General features: G+C 38.0%; 1 protein-coding gene across 1 annotated transcript in view; it reads right to left on the reverse strand.

Moving 5' to 3' along the window:
• The window catches only part of LOC136686296 (LHFPL tetraspan subfamily member 7 protein), a 101,844-nt gene that overhangs the window by 54,019 nt on the left and 24,196 nt on the right, over nt 1–23,629 (reverse strand). Inside the window, exon 2 of the mRNA XM_066659971.1 lies at nt 19,232–19,370. Within this exon, the coding sequence (XP_066516068.1) occupies nt 19,232–19,370 (139 nt within the window). The remainder of the gene's footprint in view (nt 1–19,231; nt 19,371–23,629) is intronic.

Genomic DNA, 23,629 nt, shown 5'->3' on the forward strand with positions numbered 1-23,629 from the left:
CACACACAAACACACACACATACACACACACACACACACACACACACAAGTACACACCTGCCCAGTGAGAAAAAGAATAGGACAGAATATGTTCTGTTCATTACCATTCCCTCCATGAGCTCCCCTTCACACTGACAGCGCTATAAATTACACTAATTCTACACACTCAGTCACTCAGCCATCATCAGCCTGGTAAGACACAGCACAGATTGATTCCAACTCAGGCAAATTCCCCTGAGCACTAGTGCAGAGACCAAGAGAGAGAGAGAGAGAGAGAGAGAGAGAGAGAGAGAGAGATTCACCAACCAACACAGGTGAGTCCCAAATTTGATGTCTGAATAATTCCAGTAATCTCCTTCTCTCTCACATAGTCACATGTCATGGCGCAAATAATTGTGAACAGCCACTAACATTTTTTCCTCTTCTCTGCTTTTCAAACTTCGGAAGGTCTTTTCATGTGGCTCTTTTCACAGTGAGAGCGGCTGTGACAGCTCCAGCTCTGAGCTCTGAGAGCTGAATCTCTGTTGTGAAAGCCTCCTTTTCTGCACTGACATCTCAATGGAGATGCAGTCTGTATGAGGTAAAACACACTTTACCATACAAACAGAAGCTCTGTACATCACTGTGTCTCCATGCCAGTGTTAGGCCTCTATCAGGCCTCAGTAGTACTAAAGGCTCAGTAGAGACAGTGACCAATGTGTTGAAAAGCTGATGATATTGTCACTTGAATCTGCAAAAATGATATTTTACAGAGGAATAATTTATAACTGAAATAGAAGTGATTTGGACATTTTGGTAGAATGCAGACTGTGAATGATTAGTTTGGCTATAGCCAACTATACTTCAACCCATCTCAAAAATAATGAATATTACTTTAGCCAATGGTTGGCATTGAGCATTGTATGATAACCAAGGACAATAATACATGCTATGTGACTGTGCCCACAATGGATCGACCTTAAACTGAATTTTTGTATTATTTTTTTATTTTTAATTTTCTGCATAATTTTACAAACTCCACTTACATTTCCCATTGTGGTAAAATGTGATGAAGAACAGACCAACACAAACGGTCTTAAAAAACACCTAAATCCTGCCATTTGTGACTGATGATACCAGAGGATGAGCGTGAGAGATCCAGTCATTCAAAACACACATTAGACTATCTGGGTTGAAACTTAAGCAGCAAATCCCCAGTCATTCTGGCCAAACCAGGCTCCATAAAGCAGAAGGCCCTGCAGGCGTGCTGCTATTGAACACTGATATGATGAAATATAATCACAATAAAGTGAACTGTGCTTTAGAGCAGCAGGCCGTTCAGCTCTAGCCTCTGGCCAAGTCCACTTTTAGAACTGGACACTTTCCACCCTCTGAGATATGACTACAGGAGCTTTCAGCGGGTGAGGTGGTGGGTGGGGGGGTTGACTCTGTGTGTTTGTGTTTGTGTATTATACGCTATACACTACCATTCAAAAGTTTAGCATCACAGCACAGTTGTCAGTAGCAATTTGGCCCTAGGGTTTTTATTTGTAATCTTCATTTTTACAAGAAAACTATATATATATATATATATATATATATATATATATATATATATATATACACACACACACACAACTAAATAATGTGTCTACTGTTATAAATGGAACTGTAGATCATCAAAGGAATTTAAGTGATTTAAAATGTGATATGTTATATGTTCTAATGTGTATAATGATTTACCTTCTGGTGTTTAAGGTAGATATTAGTATTTCAATTTAAGTTTGTAATGGATCAAACTGAGGGCAAAAAGTCTGTTTCCAACTTTTGAGGGGTAATGTATGTGTATGCAGAACATTTTTAACTTGACACACTGAAGAAAGTAAGTGTGGTCTCACAGGACCCTTGCTGTCTATTCAAAAATAAACTTGAGCTCAGGTTGAGTAGGAGTTTCTTAATTTCATCATCAGAGAACGAAAAAGCAGCAGAGAGTACAGCCTCAGGCTATGAGATAGCATAGGCGAAGTGGGGTTTGAAAACATCTCACACACACACTAACGCACGCATGCATGAACACACACACGCAGACACACACACACACACACACGTACATGCACACACTTCTGCGGCCCCTGGGCTTTCATTTCTGCACAAAATATCAAAAGAGGGCCAAAACATCTTGGGAGGGTGATGAAGAAAGAAAAAAATAAATGAATGAATTGAAAAGATACGGCAGTAGGAGCAGAGGTGGACGTTCCAGATCAACTCTGTGACCTTTCCATAACCCAGTAATTCTAAATTATGAAGAAACTCTGTTTTTCTGCTCACAAATATCACTTTTTGGCACCCGTGTTGCAACACATATCCACTCCTTTTTCAGGACAGCTCCAAGTGGAACTTAGATCTGTGAGTAAGCAAATGAATAATGAATGTGTTTTCTTGAAGGCTTCATCGACCTTTAATCTCTCTCACACACACCTTTATAAATATAAAAGCAAAAATATTAGTGATAAAGGTGAGCCATAGGTTTGGGTAAAGAGACTGTGTGTGTATGTATACCAGGAATACATCACAAGTTTTCTTAATTAAAATCTCATTTAAACTTTTGCTCCCTCTGTATTATAACACAGAATGTTTTTACACCAAGTTCATGAGGTGTTGAATGATTTTATGTTCATATTAAACATGACTATAAGATTACAGTTGGGAGGTTAGTGCAGTGGTAACTGGCTAATCTGAGCTGACATTACAATCACAATAAACGAAAACTCATAAAATTCTCCCTTCAAGCACCTGCTTATGAGGGCCACAGTGTGCGCAATATTTATGAGAGACTGTGTGATGCCTCATAGAACTGCAACGGCCTGCAAGAGGTATGTTCTCTTTATTCCCTTTAAGGTACAATCCAAAAAGAAAAAAAAAACTGCTAACAAAATGCATGCAGTTGTAAATTGGTGGCATTTCGTCTTTCGTCGTGAAATATTGCAGCAGGATTAAGCACAAATGAGGATTTTAACAGCACTAGATAGATCAGTATTACATAGTCAGAAATGCTGATAGAAGCTGACAGAAGAAACGGAGGAATGTATCTTTCATGTGTGTGTGTCAGAAAGCAGTTAAAAATACATAACAGTGTCCAACTCTTTCAAAGCTCATCCTTCTGCAGAACGTGCAGGCAAAAAAGACCTTAGAGGACAAGGAGAGTGTGAAAAACCTGTGTGTGCGCCACTGCTCACCTTCTTCTGCGGACTGGCGTCAATCAGGTCAGTCAGTATCAGTGTCATCAATAGACAAGGTACTTTTTACATTTTTTGTTGCTCCTTCATCTGCTTCAGAGTTTGGAGTTGTTTTAAAATGACTGAAACACAAACTGATGCTACTGTTTCTATTGTTATTATTAATATTATATTTGTAAATGCTTACAGAGATGTTACAATTATTTTTACCTGCCTGCTCCACTGACTGAATATAACCACCAAAGATCTAATTCATTTATGCACACATGCATTTACTAGTGTCTTGTTGTGGTCTGCATAAAAACTGTAGTTTATCAAGACGTTCACATTCAAAGATTCAAAATACATTTCACATTGGAATAGCATGAAGGCGGCATATGGGTCATGAATAGAAAGTATAGTTATGTCTGTTTTTCTTCAAGATGTGCATTGTGTTCATGTGTGTGCGTGTATCATGGTTTCACTTCTTGTTACTCAGTGTAATAAAGTTATATCTCACCTGTGTACAAATCACCTGCTGTTCTGTCTGACACATTGCTAGAGCCACTTGCGTTGGACAAAGCTTTCAGAAGGTTTTGCAAGTGTATGAGTGAGCGTGCACACATATCTTTATTCATTAAGTCAGAACATCAGTAAAAAAAAAAGCTCAGAGTAAAGGCAGAGGCACCCTTTTCAGTGCACTTTTATCTACATACATAAGGGCTCTTATCATCCCAATAACTCCCATTACCTGCCAGACATCTTTCAGAACAGCAGTCTGCTTTCTATAGCACTACTGTGCACTCAAGGTCTGCACTCCTCTCAGGTAGCTCGTCTTTCTAGTCCAAAAGGATGTAAACGTGTTCTTGTAACGACAGCATAATCTGCAGAATGGATTAACTTCTACCTAACAACATATTTACAAACCCCATTTCCAGGAAAGTTGGGATGCAGTTCATAATAATATATTTAATTGAGAATAGTACAATGGCAACAATCCTAATGATATGTTTCTTGAAAAATATTGGCCCATTTTGATCTTGATGCCAACAATATGTTCCAAATCAGTTTGAATGGGAACAAATTTACACACTGTGCTGCATTACGTCTTTTAATAACACTCTGTAGAAGTTCGAGAACTGAGGAGACTGATTTCTGCAGTTTTGAAAGTGAAAGGTTTTCACATTCTTGCTTGTTATAGGATTTCACAGCACAACACATTTCCACCTCACATCAGTCTATCTTTGTGCCTAGGCCCAGAGAGAGCAGCAGAATTTTTCAAACCTTATATATGATTTCTTCTTTGCATAATAGAGAGATGTTAGTGATTTGTGTGAATTCTCTGAATTTTTTAATGATATTATGTACACATGTACCAAATCAAGTCACATATACCTGCTGTATTTTTTTTTTTTGGTAACATTACACAACTTTACCAGTCTTTTGTTGCACTGTCCCAATCTAGAACATGTTGATAGGGTGCACAGTTCACTCTGGCCAAACTAATCACTTTTGTTTTTAAACATGGCTCTAGTATAAGAGTACATTAAAGGCTCTCGCAGGTGCTCCTCACTAATACCATCATCTGACTGAGAAAAAGAGTACATGACATTGCTAAATCCATGATTTTATCTCTCTGTAACATTGCTCCTTGCAAACTCAGCAGCATTAAAGCTGTCTATCATCAAATAATGACAGTGTTCACATTACAGCTTGGCTGGCATTCCTTTTGTGTGCAGTCTACAAAATTGTGTTAAGTCACTGTTGCACTGACAGACTAATGATTCCATGATTTTGTGTTTTTATTCATGTGTGTGTGTGTGTGTGTGTGTGTGTGTGAATGTGATATGTAGATACTTATATATCACCTGTTAAAGACGCCCTGACCCTTCTGGCCTAGACAATGTGCAATCTCCTGCCAATGATTAAACATAAATAATGCTGCATGCTAACACCACCATATTACTGCACTCACAAGAAGCAGCTTATCCCAGTTCAACACAATTGACCTATCCATGCTATGCACACAGTTACATTTTTTTTAAATTACTGTTGCAAGCCTGTTGTAAACCTGATACAATAAAACTCTTATGTATACGTATATATACACCCTAGGAAAGGCAATAGTTTAGCAGAGAAATCAAGTACACTCAAAGAACATTGTGACTGCATCAGTGGTTCTTATCTATGAGAACATATTGTAAATGTTTATTTGAATTTTCTGTATGATTTAGATCTCTTTTTGTAGCTATAAGTTAACATTTCGTAAGGCTTGTCCTACCTCAAAGTAGTACTTGGATTTGGAGATGAAAAAAGCTTAACTTTTCAACTGGCTTCTCAACCAAATGTACCAGGCAGATTGGAGCTCTTCTCAGTTTCAGCACCAGCTGGGACTAAGCATGAGTGATGATTATCTGTCAATGACGTTTAGCATTATGGCTACCATTAGAGTGCCTGTCAGCATGAATCATAGCCACTTACTGGCAACAAATATAGTTCTGCGTACTGGAGTAGTAATCTATTTGGGGACATGCCAGTGTTTGCCTCCCCAGAGGAGATCTGGGGTCATGCTAATTTATAGAAAAATGAGCTGGTAATTTAAAATAGAGAATGAGTCCTGGTGACATTTTTTACAAAAAGAAGAAAAGAAATAAAGCCTTTCATTAGTTTTGCAGCAATACACCTGCATTTCTCAAACTTAATCTCTATTTAATTTAAAGTTTAGGCAGGTGCTTCAGAGTGATTGGGTCATGTGAGAAAAAAAGCATGAAAATTATCTTTAACACTAGTAGCAACTACTACCATTATAATAGTGACCCCATTTGTCTTCTATAGCATTCTTAACATAGGCATTGTTGGAGCAAACCACTCCTTTATAATGGTTCAGAGAGGTACTCTGTGAAAAGGAGACAAGTACAGGCCTCCTTCCACATCTCTGAGGATTCCCCAAGCAAGAGAAAGATGGAGAGGGCTGCAGGGTTGAAGAAAGTGGTATACAGGCTGCCTACTCACACTCTGTTATTTATAGAGCCAAGGTGCCTTGAGTGTTTTTCTATTCCACCAAACCACTGCCAAGATCTTGGCTATGTTCATGGACTATTGAGTTGGAGGTGTTAAGAGTAGTCAATTCTATCTTGGGAAAAGATCTCAAGTCATAGTGACCAAGTTGTCTAAAAACAATACTAAAAATGTGATTACTGCTGAACACCATGGCTCTGTTCCTTTTGCTCATACATGCTTCTTGTGGACTAGAACTATGGAAAAAGGAGTTACAGAAAATCTGCAAACTAGGGCTGTTTGGATTCCCCAACAAAACATCATCAGTACCATTTACCCTAAAAAAAAATCAGTAGTGATTAATTGTTTATTTGCATGATGATGCTTCAAATCTCAAAAGAATTAGCAGACGAATCAATATAAATACACTGTATGTTCATACACCTCTTGCCAATGCTTGGCATTATTTATGGTGATTTTTAAAGCTCATGTATAGCTGCTCCCAATTATCATGTTTTTCCCATTTCTCTTTTGAGATATAGAGGCTATATATTTAATTTGACAAGCATGCTCATGCTGAAAAAAATATTTATCTCAGCTGCTAAGGTATATGCAAAGGAATGGAGAGTATATACATCTGTAGTGACAGCCCTACTAATAAAATGTTTAAAAATATGTATCCAGACCAAGTCTAAAGTGGCTTAGCATTATCCAATGACCGCAAACATGTTTCTAATTGCAAAACGTGCACTTGCGGCAGTTTTACCAATGTTAGCAGATTGAATTTTGCTTTATAAAATTGTCTGCACAGACAAAGAACACCTGGCACTTGACAGGCAGGGAGGTCATGTGAGAAATATGATGCCATCTTTATAAGGGAAATATCCCTTTAATGATCATGCACTACAAGAGCTAGAATATATAGTATGTTTGTCATCTTTCACTCACACAGATTCTAGTTCATTAAAATATTTGAACTTTAACTTAAAGCAAAGCCTATTAGGGAGGTCATTTGGATTAAAAAACAGATAAGCAAAGACACTAAAATTGATACATGGAAAAATTTAATTGGCTGTAGGGCCAATTAATACAGTCCTTCCACTACAAGCTCTCAAGCTGACCATCATCAATACTGCAGGCTACAACAAACAACGCACATCAAACAAGATGCCCAACTCCCTTAAACACTGAAGCCACAGAATCAATAATAAAGGCAGAGTTATATATTGCTATTCTTGATGACAAATAAATTAAACACACATGCCACAGAAGGGTATAAAATGCCCAATTTGTCTTGTTTTGTGGCTTTAAAGATAAAACTGAAATGTGAAATGATGTATGCAACATCCAAAATTATCCTTTGCAGAAATAAAGACACAATTTATGCTACCTTCTAAACAATATATTTTTTATGGACATCTATACTTACTTCAGCATCACAAATCCAAGCCATTTTGTGTATTTGATAAAAACATGACTGTGTAAGATGGCTGGCTTGCAGTCCATATAATTTTCCCTATGAAGCACCAGCCCATTGGTTTCTATTATAAAAATATTTTGATTCAAAGAGTTATCTATACTTGTCTGAAATATTGTCTATAATAATTAATTGTACAATACAGAAACAGCTGAAAGACATCAGATTGAAAAATACTGGAGTATTCCTTTAAGACATGGACATGGATGAAAGTGGATGAAATGGAGACACAGCAGTCACCTGGGGTTGGAGCTGATGACTGTAACCATTGCTGTCTGTACCTGCAGGATATGTGTTATCTGGCTCAGGTGTTTGTGGGTGTGTGTGGAGTTATGTGTGTGCGTGTGTTTATGTATAGTTATGTGTGTGCGTGTACCTAATCCATATGACTGGAGGCACAGCTCCCTGTTCTCTCTCTAGTGTGTGTGTGGGGGTGTGTGTGTGACTGTGTGTGTGTATGATGAAATAAACCTGCAATAGCCTGACAAATTATTATCCTCCACTTTGAGGGAACACAGGAAGACAGGCAGTAAGCGAGGGAAAAGAAAAATGCATGTGTACAAGAGTGTATGTGTATGTGTGTGTGTGTGTGTGTATGTGTGTGTGTGTGTGTGCGTTTGTGTGTGTGTGTGTACGTGCGTGTGTGTGTGCTCATACTAGTTCTACTACAAAAACTCAGAGAGAATGATGCACAGTTTTAACATCTCTCCCAATCTGAGTCTACTTCATCTCCCTCACCATGAATATTCTCTTCCTCATCTTTAAAGCCTAGTCTTGTCAGATTTATGCAAATTAGACCACCTCTCGGCCAATCATGAGCATCCTCTCAGCCTCTGGTGCAACCTCTCTCATCACAGACTGGATTAAAGCAGTGAGTTGGCAGGTGATGGACAGCTGGCACTGCCTGAGGCATTGTTGATCTTAGCCAAGGTGCTGATTAGCTCTCATGTATTGCTGAGGTTGCTTTTACCTACTTACTGTCAGGGGTCCTAGACACCCCCCATGTTGTAGTTGTAAGACAATAATAAGGGCAAAAACTAATCAATTTTTTCCACTTAATTTATTTTCCTCCTAACATAAATAAATCCAGTGAACAGAAAATGACTCAAATGTTTAACTTCCTTTTGCCTTAAAGTAGGAGGGTGTGGACATTGCCAAACCATAAACATTGTTAATTTTGCTCATCTTCAAGCACTACTTGCCATTTAATATTGCATGAGGAATGGACTAAAATAAATGTCCTAAAAATACTTGACATAAAATAGCTTTACACAATTTAAAGATAACATTATAAAACCCATGGTACTGAGTAGCCCATTTGTTTAGAATAATAAAATGTTTTCTCCACGGTCCAAGAAAAACAAAACATGTTCCATCTGTCCAACCTACTGAAATTAAGCTCCATCCACTCATAATAAAGTTAGTAAAATGCATTCAAGTGGTGTCTGTTATACCGAAAAAGCAAGTTTCCCACCAGGAATCACCACATAAATACCCTCTGTCTAAAGCACCCATAGAAATGCAAACATCAACATGACATGGCAAAAAATCTTGAAAGCATCCATGTTTTTTTTTTCCACAAAACCACATAAAGTTGGGAGAACGAGTTGGACATCCAAGGAAACTGCCACCCGACTTGCACTTGAAAGCAGCATTAGAGAGCTTCAGCCTAGGCACACTACATGCAGCTAATCAGAACAGAGTGCACTGACATAAATATCAGTGTTGAGGTACATTGACAAAAATAGATTCTTAAATTCTAAAACGTGAAAAGTGTTGGAAAAAAGCATGCAAAATAATTTATGCCTGATTTTGTTACATTAAACCAATGTCATTTTTAGAGCTTGGGGAAAAAAATAAAACAATTATGTAAGATTTGGACTCTTCCTCCATTTTTCCATTGTTCCTACCACAATTTTAGAAAGAACAAAGCAAAATTCCAAGCTGATAAAACAATGTAAAATAAATGTAGTGTGAAAGAGACAAAACCTAGGGTGAGGATTAAGGAGCAGGTCAATGCTGATATCTCTCCTCCCTGCGGCTCTTTTGGCAGTCTTGATGTGGCAGTGATGATGATGATGAAGAGTGTTGTGTTTTTATGTGTGCGTGTTGATGGCAGGGCATCAGTGAAGCAGGCGGCTCAGGGGACAGTTGAGTCTGCACACTGCTGCCTATTCAGCACCGTTGTGCAATTGATTTAGAAAAAAATTGAGCAGTTCTAAAGCAATGGAGGGAGAGGCATGTAACATGGCCAAAATCCTTAATGTTTTTTTTATTACTCAATATCAATCAATATTTTTTATAATTGTTACGGCATTTTCTATGTATGCATATCTTTAAGTATGAATAATGTTTTGAACTATAAGACAATTTTTTCTAATAATGTAAAACATACAAAATTATGTATTTTAAAGTTAGGCCCAAAATAGGCATATATTATAATCTTGCAATCTCATTTTATGTAATTAAATGTGATTTCTACAAAATTATTTATTTTGCTTCCATTTGCATTTTTCATTTATTTATTTTATTGTTACTGATATAGCAGACAAAATAAGCTTAATTAGAATGTATACATATCATTAAATTAATATCATATATATATCATTCAAATTCATTTTTATGATGACACTAGAGATATCCACCTTCCTGTTGCTTTTTTAGGTTCCTGCTCATTGATTGGTTTTCCTGCACTAATATTGCAGTTGGTGCAAATGAAAATGACTTGAGTGTTAATAGCGCCCTTTTGTGGAGTATTTTCAACTAACCAACTTCACATCTAAAAATACAAAGCAAGCCCACAGCAAAGGAGGATGGGAAGGAGGAGGGTAGGGAAGCATGAAGAAGGAAAAAAGAGCAGAGGAAAAAAACCTTTACTTTCTCAGGGAGATGAATTAAATTGAGTCAGAGATGTAGTGGGATAAAATAGTACAAGCTGTATGAGATGTAAGAGAATTGTACAGTACATGCATTAATTAGCTCTTAAGGCTTCTTAAGCTTGGGCCAAATTGGAAATCATTAGTGTAGAAAAGATTAAAGTTGCTTCTAATAAGCTAATGTGAAGTGCCTGGTTTGTCACACAACTCAAAATTGCAAGCCTGTAAAACACCTGAAGAACACAAAGAGCAAATAATTAAAATAGTCTAAATTAATCATGATTCCAAAAGGGCATGCTAAGAACTATGTTCATTACATGGTTTTGGATTCTGAAAAGCAAAGGCTGCTGTTCTCTGTACATTTTATGTCCAAAATGTGTTAACAGTCCTTATAAGTAAAGAATTAATCTATTTTAAGATGCAACCTTTGTCAACATTCACTAATTCACTGCAAGGGGGACATTTAAAGCCATATAACATTTACAGTGTTTTATTAAACAGTAACTGCACAAAGTTAACTGCTGTTTCTAATGAAAAATGAGGACCCAGTCAACTCTGGGTCACACCAGATAGTGGAGTAATATTCCAAACACAAATAGTAAAAAGTTTATAATATGGGTTATGCAACACAACTCAGATTGCATAGTGAAAAGATTTCAGCAAGACAACAAGCACAGCCTTAATTCTTTTAGACTAGTGCCTGGATCCCCTAGAGATTTTCTGCTTTGATTTATTGCCTGTCTTTTTCTGTAGATCAGGCAGTAAATCTGCAATCATCATAAATGCTTCTAAATTTCAGGCATCCACACGTTTAATGGTTCACTTTGAACCATTAAAAAATTACAATTGCAATTTGTCTGAGGTAATCAGCAGTGTGTGATATCTAAAATATATGTCTGTTTGTGTGTTTGTGATTTTTAAATTCTCGAGTCGGGCAAAATACTGGGTTACAGGAATGAGTGAATATGTCCCTGAATGAAACCACAGATCATGAAAGGGAGGTTTTGGCTTGGTGGAAAGGTCAGAGAGGATTTTTCCTCTTGGTTATTAAGCTTGCCTGAAGTGTGTTAAGCATTTCTTCGGGTTTTGGCAGTAGTAGTAGTAACATGAGGTACTTTAGCACAATGGTGCTGTCCATAGATCAGAAAAGGTAAATACTGTTCTCGTTGAGGTGTGATCAGCAAAACAGAGACAGTAGACTTACCATATTTAAAATACCAGTATATCTCAGCATTTATTGTATGTCTCTCAATGTAAACGCTAAATAACAAAGCTAGACCCTGTAATAATCCAGCTTTGTTAGCGCATGCAGGTTTGGGTGAGGTCCTGGTTAGAACAACACTAAACAGACCTGGGTTTTTCGGTTCTTGAAATAGTGGTGCATGTTGGATCTGGGCTTTAATTTCATGGCAGTGAGAGTTTTAATACTATCTCTTTTCTGATGATTCCATCCTACACATACTCCATGGCAACACATGTCACCACTGGCCTAAATCCAGAGAGAAAAAACACTCCAATAAAATATACATGGAGAGTGAAAGAGAGAGAGAGAGAGAGAGAGAGAGAGAGAGAGAGAGAGAGAGAGAGAGAGAGAGCGAGAGAGAGAGAGAGAGAGAGAGAGAGAGAGAGAGAGAAACAAAGAGTAAGAACCGTGCTTATAAAATATGATTCCTCCCAACTCATGCTAAAAGATTCATTGGAATAGAAGAAACATGAACCCATACATGCATCTCTATTTCTCTCTCTCTCTCCCTCTGTCTCTGGAGAGTGCGTGCACTCACTGCACTTCAGCATCATAGGAGCAATGTCTTCTAAAGGTAGACATGTACTCCTGGTAAATGTGTGAAGACGTATTCCACTGTCTGATCAAACAGCAATACAATACAAATGTACAGAAACTGATCTGTCAAAGAAAAATATTATCACAGAAGTATATCTCATTCAGAAGTACTATAAAGAACCATCACATCCCCCAAGACACGAATGGTATTCCCAGACATTCACTGCTTTTTCAATTTCCATTTATAATAAAGTGATTCAAACCTTATGCAGCTTTAACAATAAAAATTGGTTCACTGAGACAGAAAGAATATGAAAGGTCACTGGCTGGCAGAATCAATTTCAGGTTCACTTTCTGGTTAAAATGAAATCAGTTCTATGTTTGCTTTTGGATTTCTCCAGCAAATGTGGTCCAGCCACAAAGACAGACAGACAGACATACAGAACTGCAAACACAAAGGTTTGTTTGTCAGTACAAGGCCTCAGACATATATAATGAATAAAGTACAGTGGAACTTCCCTTTATTTATTTAATATCACGTCACAACGAAAAGTATTAGGTATATATAATTATGAATGCATTTTGTTTTCCAAATCCTTTCTCAATCAAAATAAATTAGTTAAATAAAAGAATCAAAAGTAATTAGTTAAATATTATTAGAGGTAGATTGATGAGTTTTCATAAAGTAATGTGTTAGATGGGGGAGGTGGGACAAGCAGATCATTTCTTCAAGACCTAACCAAGGTCTAAATACCATATCCAGATTACATGGACCCCAAACAACAATGCTTATTGGTTGCTAGTGGTTAGAAGTGGTGAGTACCTACTGCAAGAAGCTGGACAAACCACAAAATGGAGAAAGGATGTTGAGTGCTCAAGACTTATCACTGCACGCGAAAAGCGATTTTAGTACAAGTCCCTTTTTTAAAACATCATGTGGATGGATGGGTACATGTGCTGTGTTTATCTAGGGAAAAGGATGCTCTGGGGAGGGAAGGAAATCCAATAGAGAGAGTATGATACCTGGGTCAGTGTTCAGATGAAAAACCCAGGCTTTCTTATTAATGTAAATTTCACATAAACCACCTTACTTAAAATTATGTTAGACAGGTGGTCTAAATGTGATATGTGTAACTTGGTACACTAGTGTATATGATGTAGCTTTTGTAAAAGACACTTTCTAAAATACATTTGGTAAATGAACCCATAACACATGTAATGATGTTTGCATGGTGCGAAGCAATTTGAATTTGCGGTTTGGAAAAAGGCTCTAAAGTTTTGAGGTGGTGCGCATACGATTCAGACTTTACCCCAAATCAACATGACCTTAGATTCAAGAATTGGGTTAAAAAACACCTAACTAATTACTATACATTTGTCCATAAAGGGGCACTCCAAAGTTTTGAAGCCTTGAAAAGAAAATATGATCTAGGCACAGATGACTTCTTTAGATGTCTACAGGTCAGAAATAATTTTAATCAGTACCTAATAGTGTATGTAAAAGACCTAGGATTCATGGAAACATTCACAAAATCTGGAGTGCACATTAAAATCATTTCCATATTATACAACAGCATCCTGAAATGTAAAAATGACAACACTGTCTATGTTAAAAGGAAGTGGGTAAAAGAAGGTAACCTGACAATTACAGAGGAAGGTGGGGACTGTCAAGCCATTCACCAGTATTGGTCTCAAATACATGATCATATACTGAATGTCTTTTCATTTGTTTTTCCTTTAAAAACATGTTTTTTGGTAATGTATCGGGGGGGGATAAACCGAATTTGAATGATAAAAAACTGTTGTACATCTTACTGGCAGCAAGTAAAAATGCGCTCATGAGGAGATGGCTCAAACCTGAACCACCAATAACTGAAGACTGGATAAATGTTGTGCAAGAGATCTACACAATAGAAAAACGTTCTTTCTTTCTAAAAGTACAGAGAGATACCTTCTACAAAATATGGTCCAAATGGATGGAATATGTCAAGCCAGTTAGATCTGATTTTATATAAAGCTGGCTGCTCTATGAATTGTGCACAAATTTGTACATTCATGTCAATGATGTGTTTACAATTAGGCCTCCCTGACACCCAAGTTCCAATGTTTTTTTGTTTTCAGCTAAAAGTTAAAAAATGTGAAAACAAAAGCAAGTAAACTCTCATGCTATTGTAATGTCATGTGCTTTCAACAAAAGAGTTAATTATATAAAAAAAGACACTTTCTGAACCAACTATGCTATTCCTTTTGTTTTCCAATTCTGACAGTGTCCTGTAACTGTATGAAAATAAACACAAACATTCAGACAGATACACACACACATAAATCACTAGCTAGGAGGTAGAGACTGCTTGTTTGTTGTGAATAACTGAAAAGTTGCCATCATGCTATTAGATGGATTTACTAAGACGTGGTATCATTTCCAGAGCATAATGCCACTATTGTTCTTGCATAGCCATTATCCTTCAGGCTTGCCGCTTCAAATGATCTGCACCGCAATCACACCAGCACAAACAAACAATTGCTCCTGTGCCTCCCATACTTACTGCAGGTTATATTTTGCCTACAAACTGTCATTATTTCCATCTTTTTTCACTGTCACTCAATCTGAACGAAAATAAAAAGAGAGGTATCACATTATTGCAGTAGTATCATTACATGGTATTTTCAGTGAAAAAGGCATAAATGTCAGACTATACTATTTCACCCAGCTATTCAAGCTTGAGCAGTGCTGGCTGTAGTGTAGTATCCACCCATGGTCCATTTCAGTGACACACAACCATTATTTCTGCCTGATCTGAAAAGACATTGATTCAGACAATGATATGGACAATTGGGCTAGATATCAGGTTGATATGTGGGAGATTCCCTGCGGATTCAGTCAGAGTGGATAGCTGGCAGCAAGCCAAAGCAAGTGCATCTACAAAAGTGTCCTGGTTCTGGTGAAAGTATGCTTAGGTTACAATCTACAATCTACATGTTGAGTTGAAGAATTAGTTTAGAAAAAAAAATAATACAAATAAAAAAATTAATATCATACCTGATACATAATAACATTTTTATGATACATATTACAGAGATTTGGGTCATAGAAACAATGCTCTAGTGCTACCATATTATAAACATCAGAGATTCTGGATGCAGTGGTTTTTATGTAAAAGTTCACAGACTCTGCTGCCAATAAAACAGGTCTAATGATAAGACTTCTTTATGTACGAATAGACATGATATTCTCCCAAAAATAGAATTATCACATGAATAAAAGATTGTCAGACTGCTCACCCCTGCTCACACATAACTCTCCCTACCCTGAAGTTTGCTTCTTTACTTTTGCTATGTATAAAAAAAATGATAAATTTCTTAATGCCTCCAATTTATTTTTATGATATTTTTCTTTTCATATTCGTTGGATATATTTACGCATACATATAATGCAGCTTTGCGTTACTAATTAGTTATAATTCTCATATATACGTTGGTCTTTTTCACATTATTTGAAAATGCCAGGGGCGGCACGGTGGCGCAGCAGGTAGTGTTGCAGTCAAACAGCTCCAGCGGCCTGGAGGTTGTGGGTTCAATTCCCACTTTGGGTGACTGTCAGGGAGGAGTTGGTGTGTTCTCTCTGTGTCTGCATGGGTTTCCTCCGGGTGCTCCTGTTTCCTCCCACAGTCCAAAAACACACGTTGGTAGGTGGATTGGTGACTCAAAAGTATCTGTAGGTGTGAGGGTGTGAGTGAATGTGTGTGTGTCTGTGTTGCCCTGTGAAGGACTGGCTCCCCCCCAGGGTGTATTCCTGCCTTGCGCCCAATGATTCCAGGTAGGCTCTGGACCCACTGCGACCCTGAACTCGATAAGCAGTTACAGATAATGAATGAATGAATGAATGAAAATGCCAGCTGCAGTTTATATCATGTTAAAATGTCAAGCACAACACTGGAACTAGTCAAAAATGTGATCTTTAACATATATTGAAATGTGAGAATTTTTTCTACTGTAATATTATATTTTTTTCTCCAACAGCAACTATATCCTACTATCCTACTACAACTATGTCCTATCACCATCAGCCTCCTAGCTTCACTTAACATCAAAGGAGTATTGACCAATCAACCACATTTGGAGTAAGGGAGAACTGTGAACATTTGTTTACTTTTTTGCCAAACTGTTCTTTAAACACTGGTTCTTTCAGACATGTTCAAACATTCTTTCATTTTTAAGAGTGGGAGGATCTAAATCTGCTGAGGTTTACTCAAAGAAAATGCACGTGTGAATTCAGTTTTTGGGTAAGCAAAGTAAAAAGAGGAAGAAAAAAAAACATAGCCGACTGAATTATTAAAGACCCATCCACAATATCTCTTTTGGCTTGCGGCGTCAGAACAGCAGGAAACACAGAGACTGAACTTTAGAGGCTAATTAATTTCCAAACTTCACCCAGAGGTGCAAAGAAATGGAGGAAAAACTTTGAAAATGAAAAAAAGGCATTATTCAGCAAACACCGTGGAATGAGTATTTGAAAAGCTTCTTATCTTTGACAGCGTAATGTGCTTGTTCGGATGGTTTTCCCTTGACAGCAGACTTTCTGTTTGGTGCCACGCTCTGAGAAAGAGTTTGTGTATGGCTTGTACCAGAGCTAAGATTGATTTCAAGCTTCCCTTTTACCCTTGAAACACTGGATGCTTCTGGGCCTGCAAAGAGAATATCAATGAACTCCAGTGCTCTACTACCGTCAACGCCCTTGTGGAAATAGCTGGGCCAGCTGTGAGCGCTCCCTTTATTATAATAGTTTTACAGCAATATCATTACTTTCTAATTAGAGTGGGGAAATATATCAGGAGGCAGCACCTATTCCCCGCAGTTAACATGATGTACAGTTACACTGTAATGGCCACGGGCTGAGAAAAGGCTGAACAACAGGTATTTAAATTGAAATTTCTACCAATATATAGAATGTATGCACTTTTCGAGGCACTGGCAATATACAGCACCGCTCATTCAGAACAGTCAGTTTCCCTACATGACATATAAACATTACACTTTTAAGGCATTGAGAGGGGCCAATTGGCACTGGTCTTTATGTTCATACATATAAAGCTCAGATATGCACTTGTGGGTGTTTATGGGGCCTGCTGAATGAATGCTGTCACCTCCATAAGCCCTGTTCTCTCTGGTGAAGTGGTGACCTGTTTTAAAAGGCCATAATTGCCTTTTTACAGTGGCCACTAAATCAGAGACTGCTCTTGCAGCCTCACCACGATGTGCCGGCATCATCTGTCTCCTAGCAACCATCGTCCACAATGACTAGCTCCATTATAATTTAATAAGTTTGCTCTTTGTTTGGTGCTGTGTATTATGATTTTAAATGGAGCACCTTTGTGAACTAATCACCTTTGAGTTCTGAAGTTTACAAATACACATGGATTTATGAATATTAACAGAGACGCACAAAAAATGGAAGTGCATTCAATTGGGAAAAAACATGCTATATTGCGACATATGGCAAAATAATTTAATTGTGCGCAGATATTGTGAGCCAATCTACCTTGCTCATGACAACAGTATTTTCTGATATTGGGTTGTGTCACAACGCTTGACTTAGCATATTATACCAACTGTTTCTGCAGCTTACTGTATGTCATAATCACATAATACTGATGATCCTTACCCAAGGGAAACAGAAAAAGCTCACAATGTTTAAATCAGCTTGACTTGGTAGGTCACTGTGATACTGAGCTATAATGTCCATGTCTTTTCTCCCCAAAGTATGTCCTCACAAAATCATATATCCAAAAAAAATAAATCAATGTCAATTTGACATCAGAGCAGGCAAATGCAACCTCTATGACAAATGATGGCTATAGGAGTAAGTCATCACAGACGTTTTTTGTCAGTTGTCATAAATACACTTTTTAGGTTTTATGTAGCCTTGTGGAAATTGGCCTACAGTGATAACAAGAAGACAAAGATTGCTCAGTTGCTATTGATTTTGAATTTGAAATCATTTCTCCAAGTATCATGGAGAAATAAAAGCAGGAGAATGCTGCTCTTGATTTCCAAAGTACTTCTTGAGCAGCAATTCTGTTTCAGTGGTGATAACTGCTTCACAATAGGTTCTCCATCCATCCATTATCTGTAACCGCTTATCCAATTTAGGGTTGCGGGGGGTCCAGAGCCTACCTGGAATCATTGGGCGCAAGGCGGGAATACACACTGTAGGGGACGCCAGTCCTTCACACACATTCACTCACACACTCACACCTACGGACACTTTCGAGTCGCCAATCCACCTGCAACGTGTGTTTTTGGACTGTGGGAGGAAACCGGAGCACCCGGAGGAAACCCACGCAGACACGGGGAGAACACACCAACTCCTCACAGACAGTCACCCGGAGCGGGAATCGAACCCACAACCTCCAGGCCCCTGGAGCTGTGTGACTGCGACACTACCTGCTGCGCCACCGTGCCGCCCACAATAGGTTCTCATGTAGTAAATTTGTTAATGACCAATCGTTTTACAGCATCAGATGAATCAGTATTTTTTTTAAAAAAAGACAAACTCTTATAAAATGTCATTGTCAATGGCATATTTAGAATACTGAAAACATTGCAAACCACCACTACATCTTGGTCCACACAGAACTTACAATGCACAAAGTCTGCTAAAGTTTATGCTACAAACTTGCAAAATGCTGTTGTTGCCAATAAGTCACTAAAAGCTGTCCTGGGAACACATCCAACCATGAAAAATGACCAATGGGGAACTGTTAGCACAGTCCACTTTTGCTTAATACTAACTGGCCCCTGCTAGCTTCCCTTATTACCAATGCTGCTATTCCTTCATGAAGTATTCCTATAAGACACATTATGCAACTTGCTGTTGACTGTGAACCATAGGTGAAGTTGTGCTAACCTGCAGCCATCTGCATGTACCCGGCCAGTGTGCAGATCCTCCTCTCACATGAACCGCTGGGCAGGAAGATGGTAATGATGGCCAGTAAGGAGCTGACTGCCAGCAGTGCACAACCTCCAGAGCAAAGAACTGCACTCGTCTGCAAGCACAAAACAACATCACTCAGTGTGTTACACTACATTACATTAACCAAACTCAGTTCAGGTGTTTTAATAGTTCATAATAAAAAAAAAAGATGCAGACAATGCACTTAATTCATATTAAATTTGTTGCAAGATAAACATTAAATGGAAATTTAACCACCATGGAAAATGAGGGATCAGCTCAATTTATAAAGGCCAGTTTAAATTAACTGTACTCAGGCAAATAATATTATCATGGGACTTATTATAATTATGGTTGCATGATATAAATGTGGTATTCATGGAGCCTTTTCAGTAATGGCCAGACTGTACATATGATATTACCACTGATGTCTATCCAGTGCATTTAGAGTTCATCTCACGTTGGCTGTGATGTGATCAGTCAAAATTCATTTCTTCAAAGACATTTGTTTTCCATGGGTTTCAGTTTATCCATAGTTGGAAAGAAGTGTGAAATCAGTCAATGTATTGAAAGTAATATCATAGATTTACCAATCTTTTGCAATTTAGAGAACAAAAATCAGGAAACAGATTAAAGACAGAACCAGTGTGAGAAAACAAAAGACATGTAGTTCTAAATAGGAAACATGAGTGCAGCAGGCTGAGTGGACAGTCTTAAGAAATTTGTTTTTCTCCAGAAGATGTTTGATACAGCTATTTTTTGCTAAACAGCAGGAAAGTGAAATGGAGTTAAGTGTCTTTGCTAGCCTGAGGCACATTACTCACAGGAAATGTAGCCTCTGATGTTACTGTTTCTTCTAAATTCTACTAATTCTGGCAAACAGATCATCTGACATAACTGAATTCCCCCTTGGCGTTTAATAAAGGTAATCAAATCTAATCTAATCTGACATAATTTAATGTAATCATCTCTGATCAGTGGTTAGGACAGAAATTAAACAAAAGGTTTAATGTCAGATTATACCAATATAATAAAAACTGAAATCAGTGGAATCAGCCAAATATATTTTAGGTAACAAATGGGTGTCAGTAATCTTGTGAGATAAAAGTCATGCATTTCAGTCAGTTTTTAGCAGTTTACTAAAAGATTTACTGACTCTTGTTTAGTGAGAGAGTCACTGCAAAAGAGTGAAGGTATAAACTATGTTTAATATCTTGCTACAAGATACAAACGGACTACCATCTGCAAGATGCAAACAGCAGGGTTTAATCTGAAAAAAAAAAGATATGTTTGAAGGTTCTGTCATTAATTTCAATTAAAAAAAATATGTGAATATTGATTTAGGTGCAACACACTCATGGGTATGCACTCACATCAACAAGGCCAAAAATTGTAAGCCCTTTGAAAATGTAAAGACAATTTAGTGGTAAGGCAGTAGAGAAACAGAGAAAAAGAGAGAGAGAAAGAGATAAAGAAAGAGAGCAGCAACCCCTTGGTCCCATGCTGTTAGTAGGTGGCCACTCCACAGTGTCTGGGGGGCACAAGGTGATTTCCCACTGATAGCTTTCTTCCTTATCCGGCGGTTTGATCTCAATGCCTCTTCATTATCCCTGGCCCTTTGATACTCTGTTTCTTTCTTACCCTCTGAGCATTGCCTAGACACTCATGCATTTTCTGTTAGCACTTTAATGCCTTGGGAATATAAATCAAGGTTATGCAACACACCTACAAAGACTATAGTGCCAAAAGTATTCACTCACCCATCCAAATTCATTGCATTTAAGTGTTCCAATTACTTCCATGGCCACAGGTGTATAAAACCAAGCACCTAGGCATGCAGACTGCTTCTACAAATATTTGTGAAAGGATGGGTTGCTCTCAAGAACACAGTGAATTCCAGGGTGACAGGATGTCACCTGTGCCACAAGCCAGTCGTTACATTTCCTTGCTACTAAATATTCCACAGTCAACTGTCAGTGTTATTATAACAAACTGGAAGTGACTGGGAATGCAGTAACGTAAGCAACGTAAAATGACAGAGGTGTATAGCATGCAAAGGTTGGCAACTTTCTGCAGAGTCAATTGCTACGGACCACCAATATTAATGTTGTCTTCAGATTAGCTCAAGAACAATGTGTAGAGAGCTTCTTGGAATGGGTTTCCCAGCCCAGCAGCTGCATCTGAGCCTTACATCACCAAACACAATGCAAAGCATCAGACGTGGCATTAGACGCAGATGCAGTGCAGCTGGCACTAGACTCTAGAGCACTGGAGACGTGTTCTCTGGAGTGATGAATCATGCTTCTCCGTCTGGCAATCCAATGGACAAGTCTGGGTTTGGGACTTGTCTGATTGCATTGTGCCAATTGTAAATTTTGGTGGAGGGTGGATAATAGCATGAGGTGGCTTTATAGGATTTGGGCTTGGCCCCTTAGTTCTAGTGAAAGGAGCTTATTAATGCTTCAGCATACCAAAAGATTTTGGACCATTTCATCCTCCCAACTTTGTGGGAACAGTTTGGGGATGGCCCCTTCTGCAATGTCCATAAAGACAAGGATGAGCATGTTTGGTGTTAAAGAACTTAACTGGCCTGCACAGAGATCTGACCTCAACCCGATAGAACAACTTCGGCATGAACTTGCCCAACATCAGTGTCTGATCTCACAAATGCGCTACTGGAAAAAAGTCAGACATTCCCATAAACACATTCCTAAACCTTGTGGAAAGCCTTCCCTGAACATGATGTGGGCTGACATCATGTTAAACCCTATGGACTTAGATTGGGATGTCTCATATATGCCTGTGAAGGCAGATGTGTGAATACTTTTGGCAATATAGTGCATTACTCTTCAACACAACGGCCCATATATAATGTGAATGAGCCTAAATATATGGGAGCAGTTTGTAGGTTTCCCCTTGCATTTCAGATTGTGCTTGTTATTAGCAGGTTTGGTAAGATTAAAATACAACTTGTAGCCACTATGCAACTGGGTGAATAACAAATAGTCTCCAGACTGCCTTAGGAGGCCAGTCTCAGTCCATTTCCAGGTTCTTGTAATTTTTATTTGGGATATACTATCGGTCTGTCCAAAAAACCTAGTAAGCTGTCAAACTAGAGAGCATTTTACAGTGTGCACGCTCCCGACACGTAGGCTGTCCCAGTTCTAGACAGCTCATTATGATGTCTACTGAGATATCTTAATCTGACCGAACTTTAAGGCAGCATCAAAACCTTCCTTAGCCACGAAGGCAATCCCAGAAAGCAATGCAAGAAAATCTCCAGTCCATTTTGCTATTCACCCAGAGCAAAAATAATTAAAATTGCAATAAAACAGTAAGAGTAGAATCCACCATGCTGAAACTGAGGTGATGCTAGCCACTGAGGTAAAAAAAAAAAAAAAAAACACTGGTTGCGTGTGATGCGCGGGAACAAACCGTGAAGCAATCGCTCACTAACAGGAGCGTCTCAATAATCTGCTTCATGAGGACAGACGACCGTTAGAATGCTGTCTACTTAAACAGCTGTCTATGCAGTCAGTGCCTACCTAGGCAGCTCACTAGGTTTTGGGTCAAACCTTATATTTCCAAATATTTAACTTAACTTTAATTTAACACACAGTTTGTATAACACAAAAAATGGCAAAGAGGTGAATCAGAATAGATAATAAAAAGTAAATAGTAGGTGGCATGAAGTCTGCTTCGTATTGTTTTAAATAAAGATCACTATCACCTTTAGGTGGAGAAAGAGACCTTTGGTAAAAAATTTACTCAAGACTCAAGACTAACTTATCTATTACAAAAGCCTGAGATTTCAGATGCACTCACTTGAACATGTTTCCTAGTAAAAGATGCCAAATGGGATTCATATATTCATGGAAATCATTGGCATTCACTGTGCCATGTTTTGATCTCACCTGCTTCAGAGCCTCTGCAGGCAACAAGCTATTCCCCCAGAACTGGCCAACACTGCTATGCTTTGTTAGGACAAAAACACAGACTTATAACATTATTGCAACCAAATGAGAATGCAACATGCTGTGCATTAGAGCTAGGAATCATTAGACAACACAATACCATATTTTCACATTACACAATGGTATTACTATTTTTGAAGATTTGTTATATATTAAGCATTGGAATATTATGTTCATTTTTTTTCAACAAATGTTTCGTCCAACTGAACAGAGGTTTTCTCTATTAATGTTACCAAGATCAAATAATTTACTGTTATGTTTCTTTGTTTTTGTTTTTTTTTTCATTAAAACACCTCTCAATGATGGTGATATTCATAATATTAAGACAGGAGGGCAGCAGGTTGACTGCATATCATAGAGAGAATACACAAACCAGGGA

This window comes from Hoplias malabaricus, chromosome 2 (genome assembly GCF_029633855.1).
Source record: "Hoplias malabaricus isolate fHopMal1 chromosome 2, fHopMal1.hap1, whole genome shotgun sequence".
NCBI classification, from domain to species: domain Eukaryota; kingdom Metazoa; phylum Chordata; class Actinopteri; order Characiformes; family Erythrinidae; genus Hoplias; species Hoplias malabaricus.